The sequence below is a fragment of the Tremella mesenterica genome, assembly GCF_000271645.1.
Source record: "Tremella mesenterica DSM 1558 unplaced genomic scaffold TREMEscaffold_6, whole genome shotgun sequence".
Classification (NCBI taxonomy): domain Eukaryota; kingdom Fungi; phylum Basidiomycota; class Tremellomycetes; order Tremellales; family Tremellaceae; genus Tremella; species Tremella mesenterica.
Window position 1 is genome coordinate 730,384 of NW_006711230.1, and position 19,630 is coordinate 750,013.

At 47.1% G+C, this 19,630-nt stretch overlaps 5 protein-coding genes across 5 annotated transcripts; 2 read left to right on the plus strand and 3 right to left on the minus strand.

Moving 5' to 3' along the window:
- Positions 1–19: 19 nt before the first annotated feature.
- Positions 20–1,680, minus strand: TREMEDRAFT_31348 (uncharacterized protein; the record flags this gene model as incomplete). Its single annotated transcript, XM_007004869.1, has 6 exons — positions 20–180; positions 228–351; positions 397–749; positions 877–1,089; positions 1,138–1,258; positions 1,312–1,680. 6 exons carry the CDS (start codon positions 1,678–1,680, stop codon positions 20–22), a joined length of 1,341 nt encoding a protein of 446 aa, XP_007004931.1.
- Positions 1,681–2,867: 1,187 nt separating this feature from the next.
- On the plus strand, positions 2,868–5,435 carry TREMEDRAFT_12302 (uncharacterized protein; the record flags this gene model as incomplete). The annotated part of the gene is made up of 9 exons (XM_007004816.2): positions 2,868–2,973; positions 3,020–3,086; positions 3,137–3,220; positions 3,300–3,344; positions 3,390–3,402; positions 3,449–3,802; positions 3,886–4,100; positions 4,146–4,717; positions 4,972–5,435. Coding segments are annotated over 9 exons (1,920 nt in total), but the record flags the coding sequence as incomplete, so codon positions are not given.
- Positions 5,436–6,295: 860 nt separating this feature from the next.
- On the minus strand, positions 6,296–7,528 carry TREMEDRAFT_31184 (uncharacterized protein; the record flags this gene model as incomplete). The annotated part of the gene is made up of 4 exons (XM_007004846.1): positions 6,296–6,553; positions 6,792–6,932; positions 7,080–7,109; positions 7,226–7,528. 4 exons carry the CDS (start codon positions 7,526–7,528, stop codon positions 6,296–6,298), a joined length of 732 nt encoding a protein of 243 aa, XP_007004908.1.
- A 2,073-nt stretch (positions 7,529–9,601) lies between these two features.
- On the plus strand, positions 9,602–13,117 carry TREMEDRAFT_39373 (uncharacterized protein; the record flags this gene model as incomplete). The annotated part of the gene is made up of 15 exons (XM_007004915.1): positions 9,602–9,625; positions 9,672–9,861; positions 9,908–9,957; positions 10,005–10,059; positions 10,107–10,600; positions 10,650–10,767; positions 10,819–10,928; positions 10,976–11,083; positions 11,132–11,506; positions 11,553–11,635; positions 11,677–11,809; positions 11,859–12,148; positions 12,266–12,531; positions 12,575–12,682; positions 12,933–13,117. 15 exons carry the CDS (start codon positions 9,602–9,604, stop codon positions 13,028–13,030), a joined length of 2,502 nt encoding a protein of 833 aa, XP_007004977.1. The 3' UTR covers positions 13,031–13,117.
- A 2,859-nt stretch (positions 13,118–15,976) lies between these two features.
- TREMEDRAFT_39376 (uncharacterized protein) lies at positions 15,977–19,534 on the minus strand (the record flags this gene model as incomplete). The annotated part of the gene is made up of 11 exons (XM_007004916.1): positions 15,977–16,378; positions 16,498–16,590; positions 16,808–16,955; positions 16,997–17,076; positions 17,306–17,697; positions 17,744–17,922; positions 17,947–18,196; positions 18,298–18,663; positions 18,714–18,818; positions 18,864–19,448; positions 19,493–19,534. The coding sequence occupies 11 exons, from the start codon at positions 19,532–19,534 to the stop codon at positions 16,120–16,122; spliced, it is 2,499 nt and encodes an 832-aa protein (XP_007004978.1). The 3' UTR covers positions 15,977–16,119.
- Between the last annotated feature and the right edge of the window lie 96 nt (positions 19,535–19,630).

Sequence of the window (19,630 nt, forward strand, 5' to 3'; positions counted from 1 at the left end):
ATACAGGACAGCGACGACACTAAAAATCGGCATCTACTCGAAATACTCTGTCAGACATATGGGTCGAGTCCGAGGTGGTAACAGTGCCATCCGCTCCTGTACTGGTGGTTGTCGTGCCGGGTCGACCGGATCGAGAAACTCCCGCTTTCTGATATGATGAGACACGAGACTCAAAGAAATCTGGAGATCGTCAATATTTGTGCAACACTTGATGATACATAACCTACTAGCTTTGCCTTGCAATGATATGAGCTCCATCCAGTCGAATGGGTTCGTAGCGCCGTATATTTTTGGACATCCCAATGACTCGACTAGTCGATCTGCTACAAACTCGATATACTGACACATCAACTGTCATGTCAGCATGGAATGAAATTGTTGGTAGAAAGAACATACAGAAGCATTTATGCCGATCAGATGGGAGGGAAGAGCATCAACCAAAAATTCTTTCTCTATAACCACCGCTTCAGATACGATGTCATGTACTTGCTCGGTCGAACATCGATGATGAAGATGATCGTACAAAAGACAAGCGAAGTCGGTGTGTGTACCCTCGTCTCGACTGATGAGTTCGTTGGAGAACGTCAACCCAGGCATCAGGCCCCGTTTCTTGAGCCAAAAGATGGCGGCGAATGATCCGGAAAAGAAGATGCCTTCTACACATGCGAAGGCGACGAGTCTGACACGAAAAGGGAGTTCGGGTGTGATGTATTTCAAAGCCCAATCGGCTTTCTTTCTGATACAGGGGACTTATCTGTCAGCTCGATGCCAGCCGTTCGAAGGCCCTCACTGCCGGGTGCAAGAGCTTGGGGGCGATGGGCTATGAAGAGAGAGGAAAAAGGTGGGCAGTAGATAATGGGGAAGGGGAGAACATACTGTTCTCAATGCCACGGAACAAAAAGTCCTTCTCCTGAGTATCCCGAACATATGTCTCGATCAACAGACTATACGTCTCTGAGTGTACTTGCTCCATCATCGACTGGAAAGAGTAAAAAGCTCTAGCTTCGGCAATTTGTACTTCAAGTGCGAACTGCTCGACAATGTTCTCTCCGACAATCCCATCTGAAGCAGCGAAGAAAGCTAATATCCCTGCTCATCAGCACTCATCAGACTGACGACCGCATGAGTGAGACCTACGAAGAATAAAGAATCGTTCGTTCTCTGTCAACCGTTCGTTCCAATCATGCATATCATGAACCAGATCCAGCTCTTCTGCAGTCCAGAAACTAGCTTGACTAGCTTTATATGCCTGCCAGATCTGGTCGATCAGCCATCTCCCCAAGCGATCATTGATGATAATATGACTCTCACCTCTCGATATCGGATAGGAAATAAAACAAAACGAGATTCGGATTCTCTCAAAAGGTCCTCGTCTTCTTCTTCTGGAAATCTTTTAGGTGCTTTCTCCTTCTTGATACCCCCCGATCCAGGCCCACTGATCCCACCACCCGTCTCAGTGACATCTGGACCCATGGTCCAGTCTGAACCTGCAGATTCCAAACTCGAATGAGAGTGATATATCGGTCTAATCTTATCTATAGTGGGCATATCTCCAAGATCGTCCACACTGGTAGCTTGTGAGAAGATGGAAGTGGCCGGAGAGGAAGATCGAGTTTGTGATCGAGACCCTTCAATTATAGGTCGCAAGTGGTTCAGATATTGTGTGGGAGCTTCGGGCATGGTGATCCTTTGAGTAGAGAGTAAGGATCTAATTATACCGCCTAGCAGGTCAGGGACTTTTGAGAGGGAAGATACGAGGTCAATGACAAAGTGGGAGATTGATGAAACGGTAGGAGATGTGGGGTGGCAAAGAAAGTCACCGTCAACATTTTTGCTGATCGGACCAAGTTCTTTCCGACGGAAACTCGAATTTCCAGACGTTTTTCCTTCGTCCTGAATTTCGAACGTCCCACGAGTCAACTCAGGATCTTCAACCCTCTCTCTCTCTCTCTCTCTCCCAACACCGCGAGAACAAGCAAATGGGCTTTTGAGACAATATCATGGCCCAGAGACCTTTATCCTACTTGCAGGCACCATGCAGGTCCTTCTCTCCCTTTCATCCTCCTCCCAAGCTACTGCGAGCCCTGAGCACATCCTCCGTCTATTGTCAAGAACACCAATCTACCTCTTCCTCCGCTAGCTCTTCTACCTCTCGTAATTCCGAAAGCTCCCGAAGCTGGAAGATGCAATATGAAAACCGATCTGATCAACGATCTCGTTCTCGCAATGGTAGACCCTTTGGTCTGGGCGATTCGTCCTCACGCAATCCTTCGGGTCCTAATGACGCCTCGAACCAACGAGGTCCTGGAAGGAAATCCCTTGCAGATGAGAAATTGAGTAAGGGTCTAAGAAAATGGGGCCTGGACGGTCGGACCGGAGCAAAAGACGAGCGAGAAGATCGAGGAGATCGAGTAGGTCAAAGAGATAGGTTCACAAGACCACAACGCTCGGGATTTGGTGTTAAAGGATACTCAGATCCCTACAGACAAAATCCTGATCGTAGTCAAGTCTACAAGCCACCAGGATTTGGGGTCACGGATCGTTCGCAGCGCTCCGACGAGGCCTCGGAACGTCGCAGTGGTCAGGCCCTTCGTGTATTGGCCACCGGGGTCACCGAAGAGGATGCTTCCGTTGAGGCGGATGAGGCGGTCGATGAACCCGAGGTGCTTGGGACGGAGCTTGAGGAAGTTCAGGTTGTGAAGGACAAGTGGAGAGGCAAAAGGGGTGTAGATCGAGAAAGCAGATCTGTCTTGGCTATGTTGGACCAGGGAGATCTGACATTCTCGAGAAATGAGCGGGCCAGACCGGAGAAAGGCAAAAAGTCCAAGATGCGTGACGAACACATCACTCGTACTAGCGATAGGAAAAAGCGGATGAAGCCAGGCAAGACACAAACCAAAAAGGAGAGAGATGTATACATTCCTTCCACTGTCACCGTCGCTCGATTGGCGGATATCTTCGGTGTGAAATTATGTGAGCTTATCCGAACTTTGCCTGGTACATTGTACTGATTTTCCAGTCCAGCTTCGAAGACGTATGCTTGGCATTGGTATCAATGAGGATCAGACACGGGCGACTTGGAGCGAGTTTGGCTCATAACTGAAAGTGAGTAGCGAGCTGATGCGGTAGTCATGAGTGCAGAAGAGGCCTGCAACGTGGCTCTGGAATTTGGAATGAACCCAATTGTGGATGACGAGAAGAGCTTTGATTTGTATCCCGAGTCAGTGGAACTCTGACTCATCCCCCGCAACTCTTAACATTCTCGCAGTCAAATGAGCTTCTTTGTGCTGACTTTATAGGCCAGAGACGGAATCTGGACAAGTGCAACCTCTTCGGCCTCCAGTGTACGTTCTATGCTCCTTGTTATTACACTAAGCTGATATCTCTAGGGTCACCATCATGGTATGTTGTAAAGTCTTTGAGGTGAGATACTTCGTCTGACCTTTAGGGACATGTGGACCATGGCAAGACAACCCTCCTCGATGCGCTTCGTCATACAGCCGTAGCGGCTGGTGAAGCTGGAGGGATCACCCAACACATTGGAGCTTTTTCAGTCCCTCTCTCTTCCTTATCCCCGTCCGCTTCACCCAACTCAACGATTACGTTCCTCGATACACCCGGTCATGCCGCTTTCACCGCGATGCGTGCGAGGGGAGCGAGTGTTACAGATATTGTCGTTTTGGTCGTTGCTGCTGATGATGGTGTCATGCCACAAACGAAAGAGGTTATCAATCTCGTCAAAAATTCGGATGTGGGGTTAGTGGTAGCCATCAACAAGTGTGATAAACCGGGAGTTGACATTGTGAGTCATAATTGATTTATTACTACTGCTCGGATATATTTCCATCTCTACCGAATGGAATGGGTGAATTGGCTTATAGATAGGAAAGAGTCAAACGTGATCTAGGTGCTGAAGGTCTTCTACTCGAAGAAGATGGTGGAGATGTTCAAAGTGTCAAAGTATCAGGTCTCACCAAGTCGGGTCTTGACGAGCTGGTGGAAACTATCTCAACATTGGCGGAATTACGTGATTTGCGTGCTAGACAAGATGGTAAAGCTGAAGGCTACGTTTTAGAATCAAGAGTTGATAAAGGCAGAGGGTCAGTCCCGATCTCCCGACCTTCGAGTTGATACTGATGATTCAGAAACATTGCTACTGTCTTGGTCACCCGTGGAACATTGAATGTAGGAGCCTCAATCGTATCCGGGACCACATGGTGTCGCGTTCGACAAATGTTAGATTCACGAGGTCAAGAAACCCATTCTGTCCCTCCTGGTACACCTATAGCAGTGACGGGATGGAAAGAATTACCTTTGGCAGGTGACGAAATGCTCGAAGCTCCCAATGGAGAAGATGAGGCTAAACGTGTGGTTGAGAATAGAGAAAGAGATATCGAAATGAAAAAACTCATGACGGATTTGGAAACTTTGAATATCAAACGAAGAGGAGATAGGGAAACTCTTTTGGCTGAACGTGAAGAAAAACAAGCTGCTCATAAAGAGAAGAGAGCCGTGAGACATGTTAATGTAGGACATGAAGAAGGGGAGGAGAGGAGAGAATTACGACTGGTCATAAAAGCTGATGTTAGTGGGACTGTTGAAGCTGTCGTAGGATCTTTAGAAGCTATAGGAAATAAAGAAGCAGGTGTCAAGGTAGTACATACTGGTGTTGGAGATATAACAGAATCAGATATTGATTTTGCCTCTGCTTCAGATGGTGAGTTGTTCGGATTGCACACCCACTCTCTTCCATTCTCCTTTTCATAACATCTTAACCCTCCTTCCTTTTTGTCAGCCACTGATATCCTCGAGTATTCTCTGGTCAAGGCACAAACGAGAGAGTTGGAAGCAAATACGATCCAATATGAGTTCACGACGTGTCCACAGATATGTTGCTATGTTTGAGGAAGGGATGCGAGAGTGTAGATAAGAAACAACATATGGATCGAGTCGAAGTTGCTGATACAATAGCCACCATAATAGGTTTCTCCGTTGAAGCCTCTCGATCCATTCAAAACCTAGCTAAACAATCTTCCGTGACCATTCATGTAGATCAAGTAATCTATCGTCTCATCGATCTTGTCCGTTCTCGAGTCTCTTCACTTCTCCCACCAAAGATCGAAAAACGTGTATTGGGAGAAGCTTCCGTACTTCAACTTTTCCCCATCACTATCAAACGTAAAACGAGTATGGTTGCCGGTTGTAGAGTCAATAATGGGATATTGAAAAAATCGGATAAAGTAAGGGTTTTACGTGGGACAGAGAGGAAAGAAGTGTTTGAAGGAAGTATACATTCTTTGAAACATTTGAAAAAAGATGTTGAAGAGGTACATAAAGGTATGGAATTTGGGATACAGATGGAAGGTTGGAACGAAGTGAAAGAAGGGGATGAAGTGGTTACTTTCAATACAATCGAAATCCCTAGAGAGATCTAGAAACGTATATACATCTTTGCATTATCAGATCACTCATTTAGCGATGATCTGAAAACAATGCATTAACATCAACACAATGTATCTCCTTGATTGGTCAAGTCTGAATATCATTTGTATAATGTTCAAAGTCAGCTGAGATTTGTAAGTAAATGATGCGAAGGGAAGTTGAAGAACAAGATGAGACAAGATTCATGAATGTTGAACAATGCAAACTCTACGACCTCGCCTCAAACTTATAATGATGCACCACAAAAACGACGCAGATGGAATTCTATTTCTTGGGTGGTCGGATAGTATAAGTTGCGTCTGGTGGACAGAGATGAAATCCACCTTCTCCTTTCATCTAAAATATCAGTCTCAGTCTTATTCCTTCTCTCCAGTCAATACCACAAGATGTCCAACATGATTTTCAGGCTGATGATTCGCGGAATTGTACGAAGGATTAGTCAGAACGTACATTTATCAAAAAGGGTTTCGAGAGAAAAAATGGGGAAATAACTCACAAAGTATGGCCAATTTTTCCCCCAGAATCGGAATGGAGCTTTTTCACCGGCCTCGGAGATCATTCTGATGTGTTGGTCGGAAAGAGGAAGTACGGTGGTATCTTCTCTAAAAGGAATAGATTGTTCTACCATTCGTTCAGGTTTAGAAGTTGTACTGTTTGATCAATACAGCTTTCTCTCTTCTCAAGTCTACATTGCATTTCCACACATCTTTCTCTCAAAAAAGAAACAATCTGTCTCTTCACAGACAGAAGAATGTCATGGATATATCAAGAGATCGAGGGAACTGTCTCGTGAGAAGTAAGGAAGTTAAAGTTTATGAAGTGATTAGTGAAAAGGGAATGGGAACGAATGAACTCACGTCAAGACCACACCACCTGTAACCTGTTGAGACCACATTAACAAAACTTGTCCTTCATTCTCTTTCCCTCCGCGTTCACTGACGACGGTTTTCACCACTTCATCCACTGGTCCGTTTGGATGACGCCAGAGACTCATCAATGGTGCATAAGCCTCGATGAGGATGCTATGTTTCCTACATAGCGGAAGGAGAGTGGGGGCGTAGATGGGGAGAGAATAAGGGTGAAATTCAATTTGGTTGACGGCAGGAGGTATCTACTGATGAGTCTTACGCATGTCCGTTGACTTGACTGGACAATTTCTCCTGTTCTCTATCTCAACTACCACTGTTCTGCAATTTGTTTCTTCACACACAAGATGGTATATGGTGATATGATATCCTGACTCTTGCAGGAAGGTGTCGAGCCGATACTTAGGAAAAGGTAGTGAAGGAAGTCGATGAGGGAGCGGTGAAAGAAGGATGGAAAGGGTAGATACGAGTAGGATGATTCACCTCGCACATGTCCAACACAGCCTGCAGATTTTCCGTTGTGAAATTGGATACACCAATAGATTTGGCCAAACCGGCTTTCTTAATTTCTTCCATCTGTTTCCAGGCTTTGGTGACTGAACCAACGAGGATATCCGCGTGGATCTACTCATGAGCTATAAGTTCCGATGACATGAGACTTGGATGATCGGCTATTTCAGGTTCAGAGAGACATCTCTAATGCTCAAATGGGCACACACATACATTGAGGAAGAAGAGAGGAGTTTGTTGAGTCAAGAAAAAGACACATACCAAAAAAAGATCGACATATTCCATTCCCAACTATTTGTCAGTCATTTTCTCACTCTTCCGTCTCTGATGTTGATAGTTCAAGGGGAAGGGTGAAGGAATTTCAATGTGATTCTGGTTGAATATAGTATTTGGAAAGAATCACTTACATCTCTCAAGATTTCTTTGATATACCACCAAGCATCGAAATCTTCAGACTTTCCATCATAATCTCCTCCCTTACTGGTAATCCACACATCCTCCCTTTTCAATCCACTCTCACGAAGCGCCGCACTGGTATACATCCCATTCTTGTAGTGCCATGCCGAATCGAGGTGTCTCAATCCCGCTGACAGAGCAGAAAAAACCACTGGAGTACAATCGGTATGAGCTTGTGCTGTACCTGTTCCGAAACCCAAAATGGGGATTCGACGACCGTCATTTAAGACTGCAGTTTTCAGAGCTGAGGTCATCGTGTCGAACTGTGTAAAGCCTCGTTGTCAGTTTTACCTTTATTTCCGTCCGAAGAAAGGGGAGAGATTGGAATGTCAACTTACTGAAAGGTTCGACCAGTATTTATGGATCGCCGACCAGCAGATTGGACACCTTTGATCAAGTAGGATTTCTGATGGATAGGCTGCTTGACGACCGTCGGCCCTCGTCTTTTTGATGAACTGTTGGGCGTTTTGTAATTGATCGTCGTGACGCGCCTAACACTCAAGCCTTCGTTGAGTACCTCTGGATATCGACAAAAGCAGAACGTATGTAGACTACTGTGAACGCATGTTCGTAAGAAAACAGTCGAAAAAGACCAACATGTCGGCAAAAAAACGAAGATTGCGATAGCGATAGGAGTTGGCCGAAATGAATTGCCGATCATATCTCCCCTGTTTCCATGGAAACACCGACATCTCTCTCACATGTCACACATGTCAGGAGAAGATGTTACATGTTACACGTAGATACGTAGAGGAAGAGATCCCGCGAATTCTCAGACCTGACGCCTAGACGAGTTCTGTCTACTCTTACTATCAAGACGTGCTCATGTTATCCTTGAAGGGAACGATGACTTCCTTTGGTGGCATCAGACGTCAAGGGCCTGTCTGTCATTTATCTATCCCCTGACCACATTCCGGTCACCTTTCATGATCTCAAGTCGACACACCCGGCTCACACAGCTTTTGTATGGTCCATTCAGCTCAGGGTGACCCCTACACAGCCCCAAAGTCCCCGTTGTGGACTATAAGACCGGTCTCCTACGGAGGAAAAACATCGCAGCTACAACGCCATCTTCTACATACACATACACACTCACTCTCACCACAACCAAGCACATTACCCTCTCTGATTCAAGATGGTCTCTCTTAAAGCCTCCACCGTTCTCACAGTAGGACTAGCAGGAAGCAGTCTCGCGTCCGCCATACATGATCCTCGACCTTCGGCCACATCGGCAGTATCGATGACTGGCGAGACTGCCCCCATCCCTTCTTCGGGGCCGATCGATGACAATGACACACTCGAAAAGAGGTGTTATGTCGAGTCAACCCAGACCGTCGTCACCGGTACCAAGACCACCCAGACGGTGTATTTCACCAAAAATGACGCAGGCTCTCTGGTTCCATATCACACGGACCAAGCTCACGACGCAGAGGCAACAGATGTCCCGAACGGTCTAGACAAACGTCACTTTCACTGCCATAAAACCGATACGACCTCAGTGGGAGCTGAGGAGGTTGACACTGTGGTGGATGCCCCAATGACAATGACCGTAAACGGGACCGCTGCGACCACACTCATGCCGGTGACTACGTTCCAAGGGGTTTCAGCGATCCAGACGTCGTCGTCTAGCGCCGCTGCTGCGAGGAATGCCAGGATTGGGTGGTAGATAATATCCCTGTTGTCTGACACATATGTGCTCTCAGAGGAATGTGAGGTCTGGCTATTGGTATTGTGATCAAGGAATGGATGATATGTGATGCAAGTCTTCCCTAACAGCTTGGTTTCGTAACCCCTGTGATATATGTGCTACTACTCATGAGCAAGCCCGTATTCTGTCAGGTCAAGTCTATTGGAATGGGACCGGCCGAGTGGGAGACTCGCCAAGGTGTTTGAACCAGCGGTCGATATCTGTGATGTTCTGTCAGCCAATGAGGTGAGGTTTTTCCACAGTGTGGAGATGATTAAGAGCTATTTAGCACATGAAGTTTCCGTGATTGCACAAGAGGCAGGTGAGATTTGGTGCGGTACTTGGTGCTTTGTTATACAAGTAAGTCGTATGGTGCTGGGAGAGGAAAGGAAGCAAGTCCGGTCTCATCGGTTATCCTAAGCGAAGTGGAAGTATCTTGGTATCTTGGTCCTACCCGCATGTTATCCTTGACTTTGTTCACATTCCTCATCACAACACCTACTGTACTGCCAGTGTCAGTGCTATTGATACTCTGGGACGTACAGGCCTATCTCCCCACGCCGTCATCGTGGAAGGAGCGGTCATCTCCTTGCCCTCCCCGCTCAGGATCACTCAGCCCACGGGTTTGTGAGAGGGCGCAATGCACCTCCTTCCTCGAGAACAGGTCTGTCCATCTCCTCCCTTCATGCTCCATCTTGCTGACTGCAAAGGATAAACTCATTCTATCCTCCCTTGGTCAGCTGGCCCAACGTCGTCTCGCTCGAGGCTTGGTGCTGAACCGGTCCGAAGCAGTGGCTCTGATTGCAAGTCAACTGCACGAGCTCATCCGTGATGGCCAACATAGTGTCGCGGAGCTGATGGACCTTGGAAAGAAGATGCTGGGAAGGAGACATGTAATGGGTGAGTATATTTCCCGACTCCTCGTGCTTGTTGGACTGACAAGCAGAGGGTGTAGGCGAGTCTATACATGATATACAAGTGGAGGGTACGTTTCCTGTGAGTCGATGTCTGGGTTGGCGTACGAAGCATCGCTCATATGATAGGATGGAACCTTTCTCGTGACTGTACACGACCCCATATGTTCAGACTCTGGGAATCGTGAGTGCTCTTTGGTTCGAAGATGTCGAGTTCGTGCTGATGACCAGTCGAGAGGGCGCTTTACGGCTCGTTCCTTCCCATCCCATCTCAAGACCTTTTCCCTCTTCCAGAAACTATAAAAACACCTCTCCCGGGCGCTGTCATTTGCGTCAAAGAGAAAATCAAGCTCAACGTCGGGAGGAAACGATGGTCTGTCGAAGTCGTCAACGAAGGCGATCGACCGATCCAAGTAGGCTCACATTATCCTTTCCTCGAAACCAACCCTCTCCTCATCTTTGACCGGTTACTCTCATATGGTACTCACTTGGACATTCCGGCTGGGACCGCCGTCAGGTTCGAGCCAGGAGAACGAAAGACGGTATCTTTGGTTGAGATGGGTGGTAGAAAGATGATCATGGGAGGGTCCGGTCTTGCTTCTGGACCATTCGAAGAGAGCAAAAGAGAGACGAGCGTGAAGGAAGTGATTGAGAATGGTCGATTTGGACATCGTCCGCAATCAGATGTCAAGGAAGCTCCCGTGCAAGAGATGGACAGAGAAGTGGTAAGTCATTTGTTTGAAAGAGATCGGAGAAGAATCATTGATCGAGTAGTATGCTTCAATGTTCGGACCCACGACTGGAGACAGTGTGAGATTGGGGGATACTGATCTCTGGATTGAGGTGGAGAAAGACTATACTGTGTATGGGGATGAATGCAAGTTTGGGGGAGGTCAGATCTTTGCCTGTTGACGTCGGATACCAGATCAGCTAACGTGCACAGGCAAAGTTCTACGTGACGGGCAAGGTCAAGCGTCGAATAGACATGACGAACAAGTTCTCGACCTAGTCATCACGAACGCTCTGGTTATCGATTGGAACGGTATCTACAAAGTGAGTCGTCAGTCAAGCAAGGTATCGAAACACGCTGACATCCAAAGGCCGACGTTGGTGTTAAGCATGGGAAAATTTCAGGCATCGGAAAGGCAGGGAATCCAGACATTATGGATGGTGTGACTGAAGGCATGGTCGTGGGCTCTAACACCGAGGTATAATACCTATCTTGTCTTCGCAAATCTCAGTAAACTGATGAACAGGTCATCGCTGGAGAAAAGCTCATACTCACTGCGGGAGCCCTGGACGTACATGTTCACTACATTTGCACTCAGCTTTGGACCGAGGCGCTTGCGTCTGGCATCACGACTCTCATCGGTGGTGGTACCGGTCCTGCAGACGGGACAAACGCTACAACTTGTACGCCGTCCAAGTTCTACATGCAGGCTATGATGGCTGCAACCGATGACATCCCTCTGAACTTCGGTTTCACTGGTAAAGGCAATGACTCCGGGGAGAAAGGATTGAGGGACATTGTCGAGGCTGGAGCCTGTGGCTTGAAGCTGCACGAAGACTGGGGATCGACACCTGAGTGTATCGATCGAGCTTTGAAGGTTGGCGATGAGTACGATGTACAAGTGAGTCTTTCTGAGCACACAGAATTGTTTGTTGCTGATTATAAAGGTCAACATACACACAGACACATTGAACGAGAGTGGTTATGTGGAAAGTACTTTGGCTGCTATCAATGGTAGGACCATACACACGTGAGACCATTCGTTGTGAGACGACTGAGCTGATGAGATAGATATCACACCGAAGGAGCGGGTGGAGGACATGCGCCAGATATCATCGTTGTAGTCGAACACCCGAATGTCTTGCCCAGTTCAACCAATCCAACTCGACCTTATGCCGTCAACACTCTTGACGAGCATCTCGACGTATGTCATCTCGTTCGAGTCACAATCTAACATCTCGCTGACGAATCAGATGCTCATGGTATGTCACCACTTAGACAAGTCTATCCCCGAAGACATAGCATTTGCAGATTCTCGTATCCGAGCCGAGACAGTAGCAGCCGAAGATGTTCTTCAAGACACCGGAGCGATCTCGATGATCTCTAGCGATTCGCAAGCTATGGGAAGGATCGGAGAGGTGATTGCTCGGACATGGAGGACAGCTTCCAAAATGCGCAATGTCCGAGGGCCTCTCGAAGGTGATGAAGAGGGAAGGGACAATAATAGAGTCAAGAGATACATTGCAAAGTATACCATCAACCCGTTAGTTCATCCATTTTCATTCTACTCACAACTTCTATCCCCACCGCCTTTGCGGATTAACCCCGTCGAAATATGTATGCTACGATGGCTCACCATGTTGGCAGTGCTGATTATAAGAGCTATCACCCATGGTATCTCTCACCTAGTCGGTCAAGTCGCTCTGGGCTGCCTGGCCGACTTGGTCCTCTGGAAGCCAGAATTTTTCGGCGCAAGACCAGAAATGGTCATAAAGGGCGGTATTATCGCTTGGGCACAGATGGGTGATGCGAACGCCTCAATTCCTACTGTTCAACCGGTGATAGGTCGACCTATGTGGGGAGCACAATCTGGTGCAGTGGGAATGAATTCGGTCGTATGGGTCAGCCAAGCTTCGATCGATAACGGTCAGTTGCTGTATCCAAGCATGAATCAAGCTGATTCTAATAGGTATCGTTAAGTCTTATGGACTCAAGAAGAAACCAGAGGCGGTGAAGAAATGCCGGGAAATAGGAAAGAAGGATATGAAGCTTAATGATTCTATGCCAAAGATGACCGGTGCGTGTCGACCCATTTATTGTCTCCACCTCATTTTCTCAGCCTCCGCTCCTTCGTCGATGTCCCGCTTCTTCTGTCATATTCCACTCCTTTTCATCGTTCATCCCTTCTCACACCTCCACCTCCATCTCTGAATTCCATCTACTTTTGTAATTGTCGTACCTATGGTTGTGGGGCGAAAGAGCGAAACTACAATCAAAATTCGAGTGAACGGAGTATATTTGGTCTTTGTCATCCGCTGACGTACCAGTCGATCCCGAGACATACGAAGTGAGAGCCGACGGAGTACTTTGCGACGCACCACCAGCTGCGACCCTTCCGCTTACTAAGAAACATTTCGTCTTCTGATTTTACGAATACAGCCCTATCTTTCAAGTATGGCCGCGACGCTTTGTATGTACATAATCTCATATTTTGGATGTACATTTATCACGGACATGTCCCCCCTCCCGCCAATCCCGCTGCTCGGCTTACGCCACTGACGCAGATGTACGACTGGGGACGCCAGTTCGGCTCTTTGACGGCTACCCAAGATCTCCGACGCGGATAGAAGATCGTAGATCATCTATCATAGCGCCCCTTATCCCGCCTTTCTCCATGTTGACTGGAAACTCCGAGACGCATGTTTTCCTTTCTGACCCAAGTCTGGCGAGACGAGTCTATATCATCGTCCCCCTGTTCACTAACACCAGTACAGATTCCATGTCACATCATATCGGTTGAGCTCGTGATATCCCTCCGTCAAGTTGGCTTGGAAAATTTGAAAGAAGGGTTCGGCGCCTTTCCAATCCCCCGCTATATACACACCGACTGGTGGTACGAATTTTCCATCAACGAAAACATATTCTTCCGCAATTGCGAATCCCTCCGTCAACTTACACAACGCGCAAACCCATTCGACTCCCCCGATTCTCGTATTTGAGGATCGACCCCATTTCATCGACACCGACGCCTCGTTCTTGCGGCGTAACAGTGTCTCACTACCGGCTATTCTCATTGTTCATTCTTCGAACCCCCTAGAAAGGGGTATATGAATTAATGTCACTGTAAGTCGTTTTTCATTGACAAGTCAGTAACAATATGTCTAACAATCAGTGGAATGAGTCGAATCAAGGGCAGCCGAACGGTCCTAATATATACGGATACGATCGAAGACAGTAAGTCGTTCCTGACTCTGGATCATGCTTCCCCCTCCTCAATCCTTGAACTTCTTACTAGCCAATGACTCCAAGAGGCTATCCTTCTACCTCATACACCATCAGGTGGTGAAGAAGTTTGAGAGACAATCAAATGGAGTATACTGATGAGTAAGGAAATTATCGTCGGAAAACGTCATGTGTTCCGAATGTCCATGGTTAAACGATCCCAATGACCCCAATAGTGGAGCATGTAAAGTTCGAAAGAGGATAGATGCTGTGGCTTGTATGCAGCGTGAGTCGTCCATAACCTGTAATCTTTTCCCTCTGACTAATCGAATTGGCCTTTGCGATTCCAGAGAAGGGCATAACTTCATAGGATGTGTGTACCATCTGAGTTCACGCTGATCCGACCAGATAACATCTTCCTCTTGCTATATGGGGAGAAGTGAGTACAACTCTTCTTCCTACCTTTGAATTCGCTAAATCGACAGGAAATAAACACGCGAGACCCCGGAAAAGAGGGTGATAAACAATTCAGACATCGTTTAACGTCATCTACACGTTTCGGCGATATTTTGTCATTTCTTCTGATCACTCATTCTCGGGGGAACGTATACTCATGGCGCTTTCTAATCCTCCGAGGAAAGGGTGGTCAATGTCACGGAAAGAGAAGAATTCTGTAAGCCACTGACTTGCTTCTGACAAGTGAGACGGAGTTATCGAACGACTAGTGACCGCATCATAACATACGACTACGTTACACTCGCTTGACTCGTTACTTCTTTTCTTCAAGTACTTGCGCACTTTCTTTCCCTACCCTATCATTCTGTCCCTCATCTGACTGTCGAGGTTGAAGAAAAAGAGACGTATTAATCTATGAGCGTGCGCCCCCCTTTCCGGCTCATCGGACCGAAGGGACAGGGAGACAGGTAAAGGAAACCCTCATTTTATTCATCAGTCTTGTCAAAATCTCAAGGGACCACGTATGACTTTGCAAGCTGTTGCACTGAAGTTGTCACGGAAATTTGGAATTGTTATGTCTCCGTATCATCTACGATTGGTGGTAATATGTATAGGGGGTTCCATACGGCGAGAGTCTTCCGCGGTCGTTTTCGTGGACCAATTCTTCAAGAAAATATGGCACTTGCCGGGGACCTATCGTATGAGCGACGTTTGTCACAATTGAAGGATCATACGCACCATTCAGATCTCCAGGAGAGCCAAAAACCTGCGGTACTGTCACTGCACCCTCTCACGATACTCGAAGTGTTGTCATCTCACTAGCAAGGTTGATTTTCATCACTTCTGATGGCAACCAATAAGACCTAAAGTCTCTGACTCGAGCGACCCATTTCTTTTCATCATCGAAAGTGAGAGGGATGTGCGGATTGGATCTGCCACTCATTTTGAGAGCATCTGGGATCAAGGGAAGGACTTGAAGAGCTTGACAAGTGTGACCAGATCGGAGAGCTTCAGCTTCTCGTACGATTTCAAGAGACAGCAAGGTATCCTAAGATATGTCAGTGAACTTCTCATGATGAAGTGGCTTGCACTTACTTTTTTGATTTCAATCATCAATTGTCCAAGTCAAATCTCAAGCGTGCTCCTCGAATCACACCCTGAGTCTCCGTTTCATGATGATGTCTGGATTAGTAGTATGGTGCAAGTCCAAGCTGGAATACGGTCATTTCCAAATACGTAATGATACCAATTCGAGATGGCTTGATACAATTCGGCGCCCTGCACGTCGATCGGGACATTTTGGACGCTGGAATTTTCTGCTATGAGTGTTCATGGTCTCAATGGTAAGTTGGTGTTAGTCAAGTTGACGGATGTTCAAGATAGAATCCAGTGGGGATATTGTAGGTGTCACCATTGAGTCGTCATAGGGTATTATAAATGATCATGATGCGGAATGAACCGGTTTTCAACCTCGATCAGCTCATGATCCGGAGGGTCAACAAATGAGTTTATCGTCAACTTATTTTGGAATTCCTTCGGCTAAGGGGTCGGCAGCTTGATGAGAATCGAGGCGAGTAGACAGAAATGTGATCTTACAGAGGCTGAGAACAAACAGGTTGCTATGAGTATGTTGGATCTTAAAATCGTCCGACTTCCCACCTTAGATCAGACTGCATCCGCTGACCATATTTCAGAAGTTTCGATCATGCCATAGAATCAAAACAATATGACCCAAAATGATCCGAGGTGTCGGACGGGGCTTGGGGTCTTCAATTCTCAGAGCAATGACAGTCGTAGCGAGTCAAAGCGCGGATTTCGATATTGTAGACCCGATCGTCATCGTCTCAACTCCGCCGTAAAACCCACATCGGCCCATAGAAGACATTTCCAACATCCTTCCCAACTCGTATAAGTCGAAGGGACGGCGATATACACCCCCGCATCCAGTTTGACTCGATTTATCTTCACCCCGGACGGAGCGTCGGAATAAGGTCCAGTCGTGACTATTTCTTCACCTAGTGCAGAACCCGTGGCACGACGGAAGATAGTCAAATTGAGAGGTGTTGGAGAGGGTGTGGGAAGGTATAGTCTGGCCCTAGCTGTCAGCCGCTCGATCACTGAACATTAGTAGAAAGCTGATGGGATGTAGGGGAGAGGGGAGCGATCGTAGAGATGGATATGGACAAGATGTGAAAGAAGGTGAGAGGTACTCACATGATCATCGTCGGTGAAGGAAGAATGAGTTCGATTTGAGGGTTCAGATCATACTTTCCCCCGGACGGTCGACCGCCTGCGGTGGCTTGGGTCCTACGTGTAAGCAGCGATTTACTCGTATTACTTGCTGTATGACATATAGCGTGCGCAATTTGACCATAGGCGTCGAAAAGTAGAGCGGGATTCATCATAGGGATAGTAGATGGAGAGACAAGGGGGAAGGAGCCGTCTCTAGTCAAGGAGGGTCCATTGAGTGTGCCGACCAGAGGAGCGCCTGACGTGCTTTATAGGGGAATCACGGTCAACTCACCATTGGCCAACGACGGTACGCGAGAACATTCCCGCCCCTTCCAACGCAACATTCGACAACTTCACAGGAAGGTCGCTGTCCACCGATAAGCGATAGGAGCCCAACTGACCAGGCTCAAATGTCGACACAACCAACGTATACGTGCCGACTGATCAATTAGCTGATGCGCAGCCCGTATCCAATACTCACGTTGTATATCTTCCATTTGACAATACGCAGCCCCGTAAGTGTATGGACCGGATCCTACTAGAACACTTTTGGGTTCTAATCTGATCATCAGCCCGCTTTCCATCTTCAGCCTTGCCTAACTCTCAAATAAGATTCCGTGAATCCGACACTGCATAATCACAGGAATAGTGATTTCAACAAAGACCACACAATACCAACCAGATATGGACACCCCTGGTCATTCTATGCAGACATCCCACTGTAAGATGTATAATGTTTGGATTGATATCATATATACAGTCGTGGCGCGAATAACACCAAGACACTCACTCGAAAACTCTCTCCCCTTTACCCCAAACGATACTTACATTCCACGCGATTTCCTTACCTCCCCTGACACTAACCCGAAGAACGCCTTTCTTTCGAAAAGAGTCCTCGCTGATTTGCAGGGAATATTGCGGGTTGAACATATACGTCGGTTGTCCCGGGTTTCCTCCCGCCGTCCGGGACGTGAGAGTGTTCTCAATAGTCTGATCGAAAGGTAAAGATTGTGATATTCTCTCCAATGACAGGGTCGAACTTGGAGGTGCGAAGACACGCAAGGTGAAAGAAGTTTGAAATATGCCCCTGTCTCTTGAGGGAATGATCAGGAGAGTTCCCGAACATCTCCTAAGACGATGTTTCACTAGGATATGGAGGTTATTGGAATATGGTGTCTGTGTCTGCTCATGTCAACTTCTTCGACACATGGGATGAAGTGACACTTACTTCAGTATCAACACGTGTCAGACAAGAGGCTTTGCTAGGAGGTGTAGAGTGATGGTCGAATATATGGAGAGCTATATCGTCTAATATTCTGTCTTTGCTAACTGTATGCTGAGAAAGAAGAAGCCAGATTTCTAAGCTTCCAGGTGGAGTAGTATAGTTGAGATGATAGAGAGAGTTCACTATCAATCAGCCTCACATTGAACGAGTTGCGAGAGGTGCTTTACCCGACGATGCCTCGGGAGATGTAGGAGTAGACCACGCCCAGTGCCGTATTGTCGTTACAGGAAGTAAAGTATGATTCCAATTGAGATCTAACTCGTCGAAAGAGGTACAGACTTGATCCCATGTCATAGTGAAAATACAACGTGGTTCAAGTTTCAGATCCGCTATCCGACTTTCGATATCATGTTGAGAGGTCTCCTGTATCCCAGGATCAAAGATCTCCAAAATTCTCTCCCCCTTTTCTTCCCGCATATCTTTACATCAGCAAGGTAATCACAAGTACAGGTCACGAGGAAAGGAGCTAGTCATGAGAATAGGAACTTACCTAAAACAGCATAAGCATGCAAGGAAATCAGGGTTTGATTCGTCTCACTCCCAGTACCCAATGTCACCAACACCTTCCCCCTTTCCCAAGCCTTATAAACCCTATTCCACTCTTTCTCACGCTGGAATCCTTGTCTGAGGGATATACGTTCAGGTACCCAGCCGGTCAAAGAATAAAGATCGAGGGAGGGATTACTACCTCTTATGTCGTAACCCCCGAGAGACATCAAAAGACCTTTGCTGACGAGCGGGATCCATGCTTGACCTGTGTTAGAGGTCAGATCGGTGGACGAGGTGGAATCGAGTAAGTATGGTAGGGAATACAGTGGGGTGCCAGTGGACATATCATGAGGTAGAAGAGAGTCCAGAATGACCTGAGTGTAAGATTCATCATATACGCCCACAGAAGCTCTCGATAACCTACTGAGCGCCAACAACCATTCAACATGAGTTTCAAAACATGTTTTCCGTTTTGGGATTGTACGGGAGATCCATTTACGTCTTTCGGCCAAAGATTTCCTGCTCCCAACTAACTATCAGCGTCTCACACCCAGCTCAGGAGAAAAGTGCGGACCTTGGTGCCCCAGCGACAATTATGCTCCAAACACACTGTGAGAGCAGCAGCTATAGAACAATCCGCTCCTATTCCCTGCCTCACCACACATCTACCTTGCCCCCTTCTCCTCATCTTCTCCTCGAACCCGGTCCATGAAAGATTGGTAGATTCCAACCAATCGACAGGACCTTCTCTGTGAGGTAAAGCTAATTCATCTCCTTTCCATCTTCCCTCCTCCCCGATGTCAAACTCCCGCGAAGACGGTTCTACCCATTCTTCAAACTCGTAACTATTTATCTTCCTCCCTCGTCTCAAAACAGCTTTCTCTTCCCCTTCATCCCCCACGGAAGCTTTTCCCACTTGGCCACCCAATTCTTCCACCCGTCTCTTGATCTTCTCAGCACGTTCCAACACTAAACGCCATTTCTTCTTGACTGCAGATACATCCGATGAAGGAACAAGACCTGAAGAGAGGAGATGTGAGTATGACTGAGCTGCTGATATGTACAATGGGAAGGACTTGAGGAGAGTGGGTAGAGGAGAACAAGTGGGTGGTAATTTCGCTAAGGAAGCTTCGACTGAGATGGCCTTGTTGGCGGTATCCTATGCAATTAGATTTTTTCTTACCTTCATTCTGCATGGCTCACCGACGCTTTCTGTAGACCATGCTGATATGAAGTCAGTGACATGGGTGAGAGAACAACGATATGCTCACATAGCAAGTCAACTCACCGTCATCGAGCACTTCTATGACGCCACGTGGACACCACGTGTCTTAGCTGTAT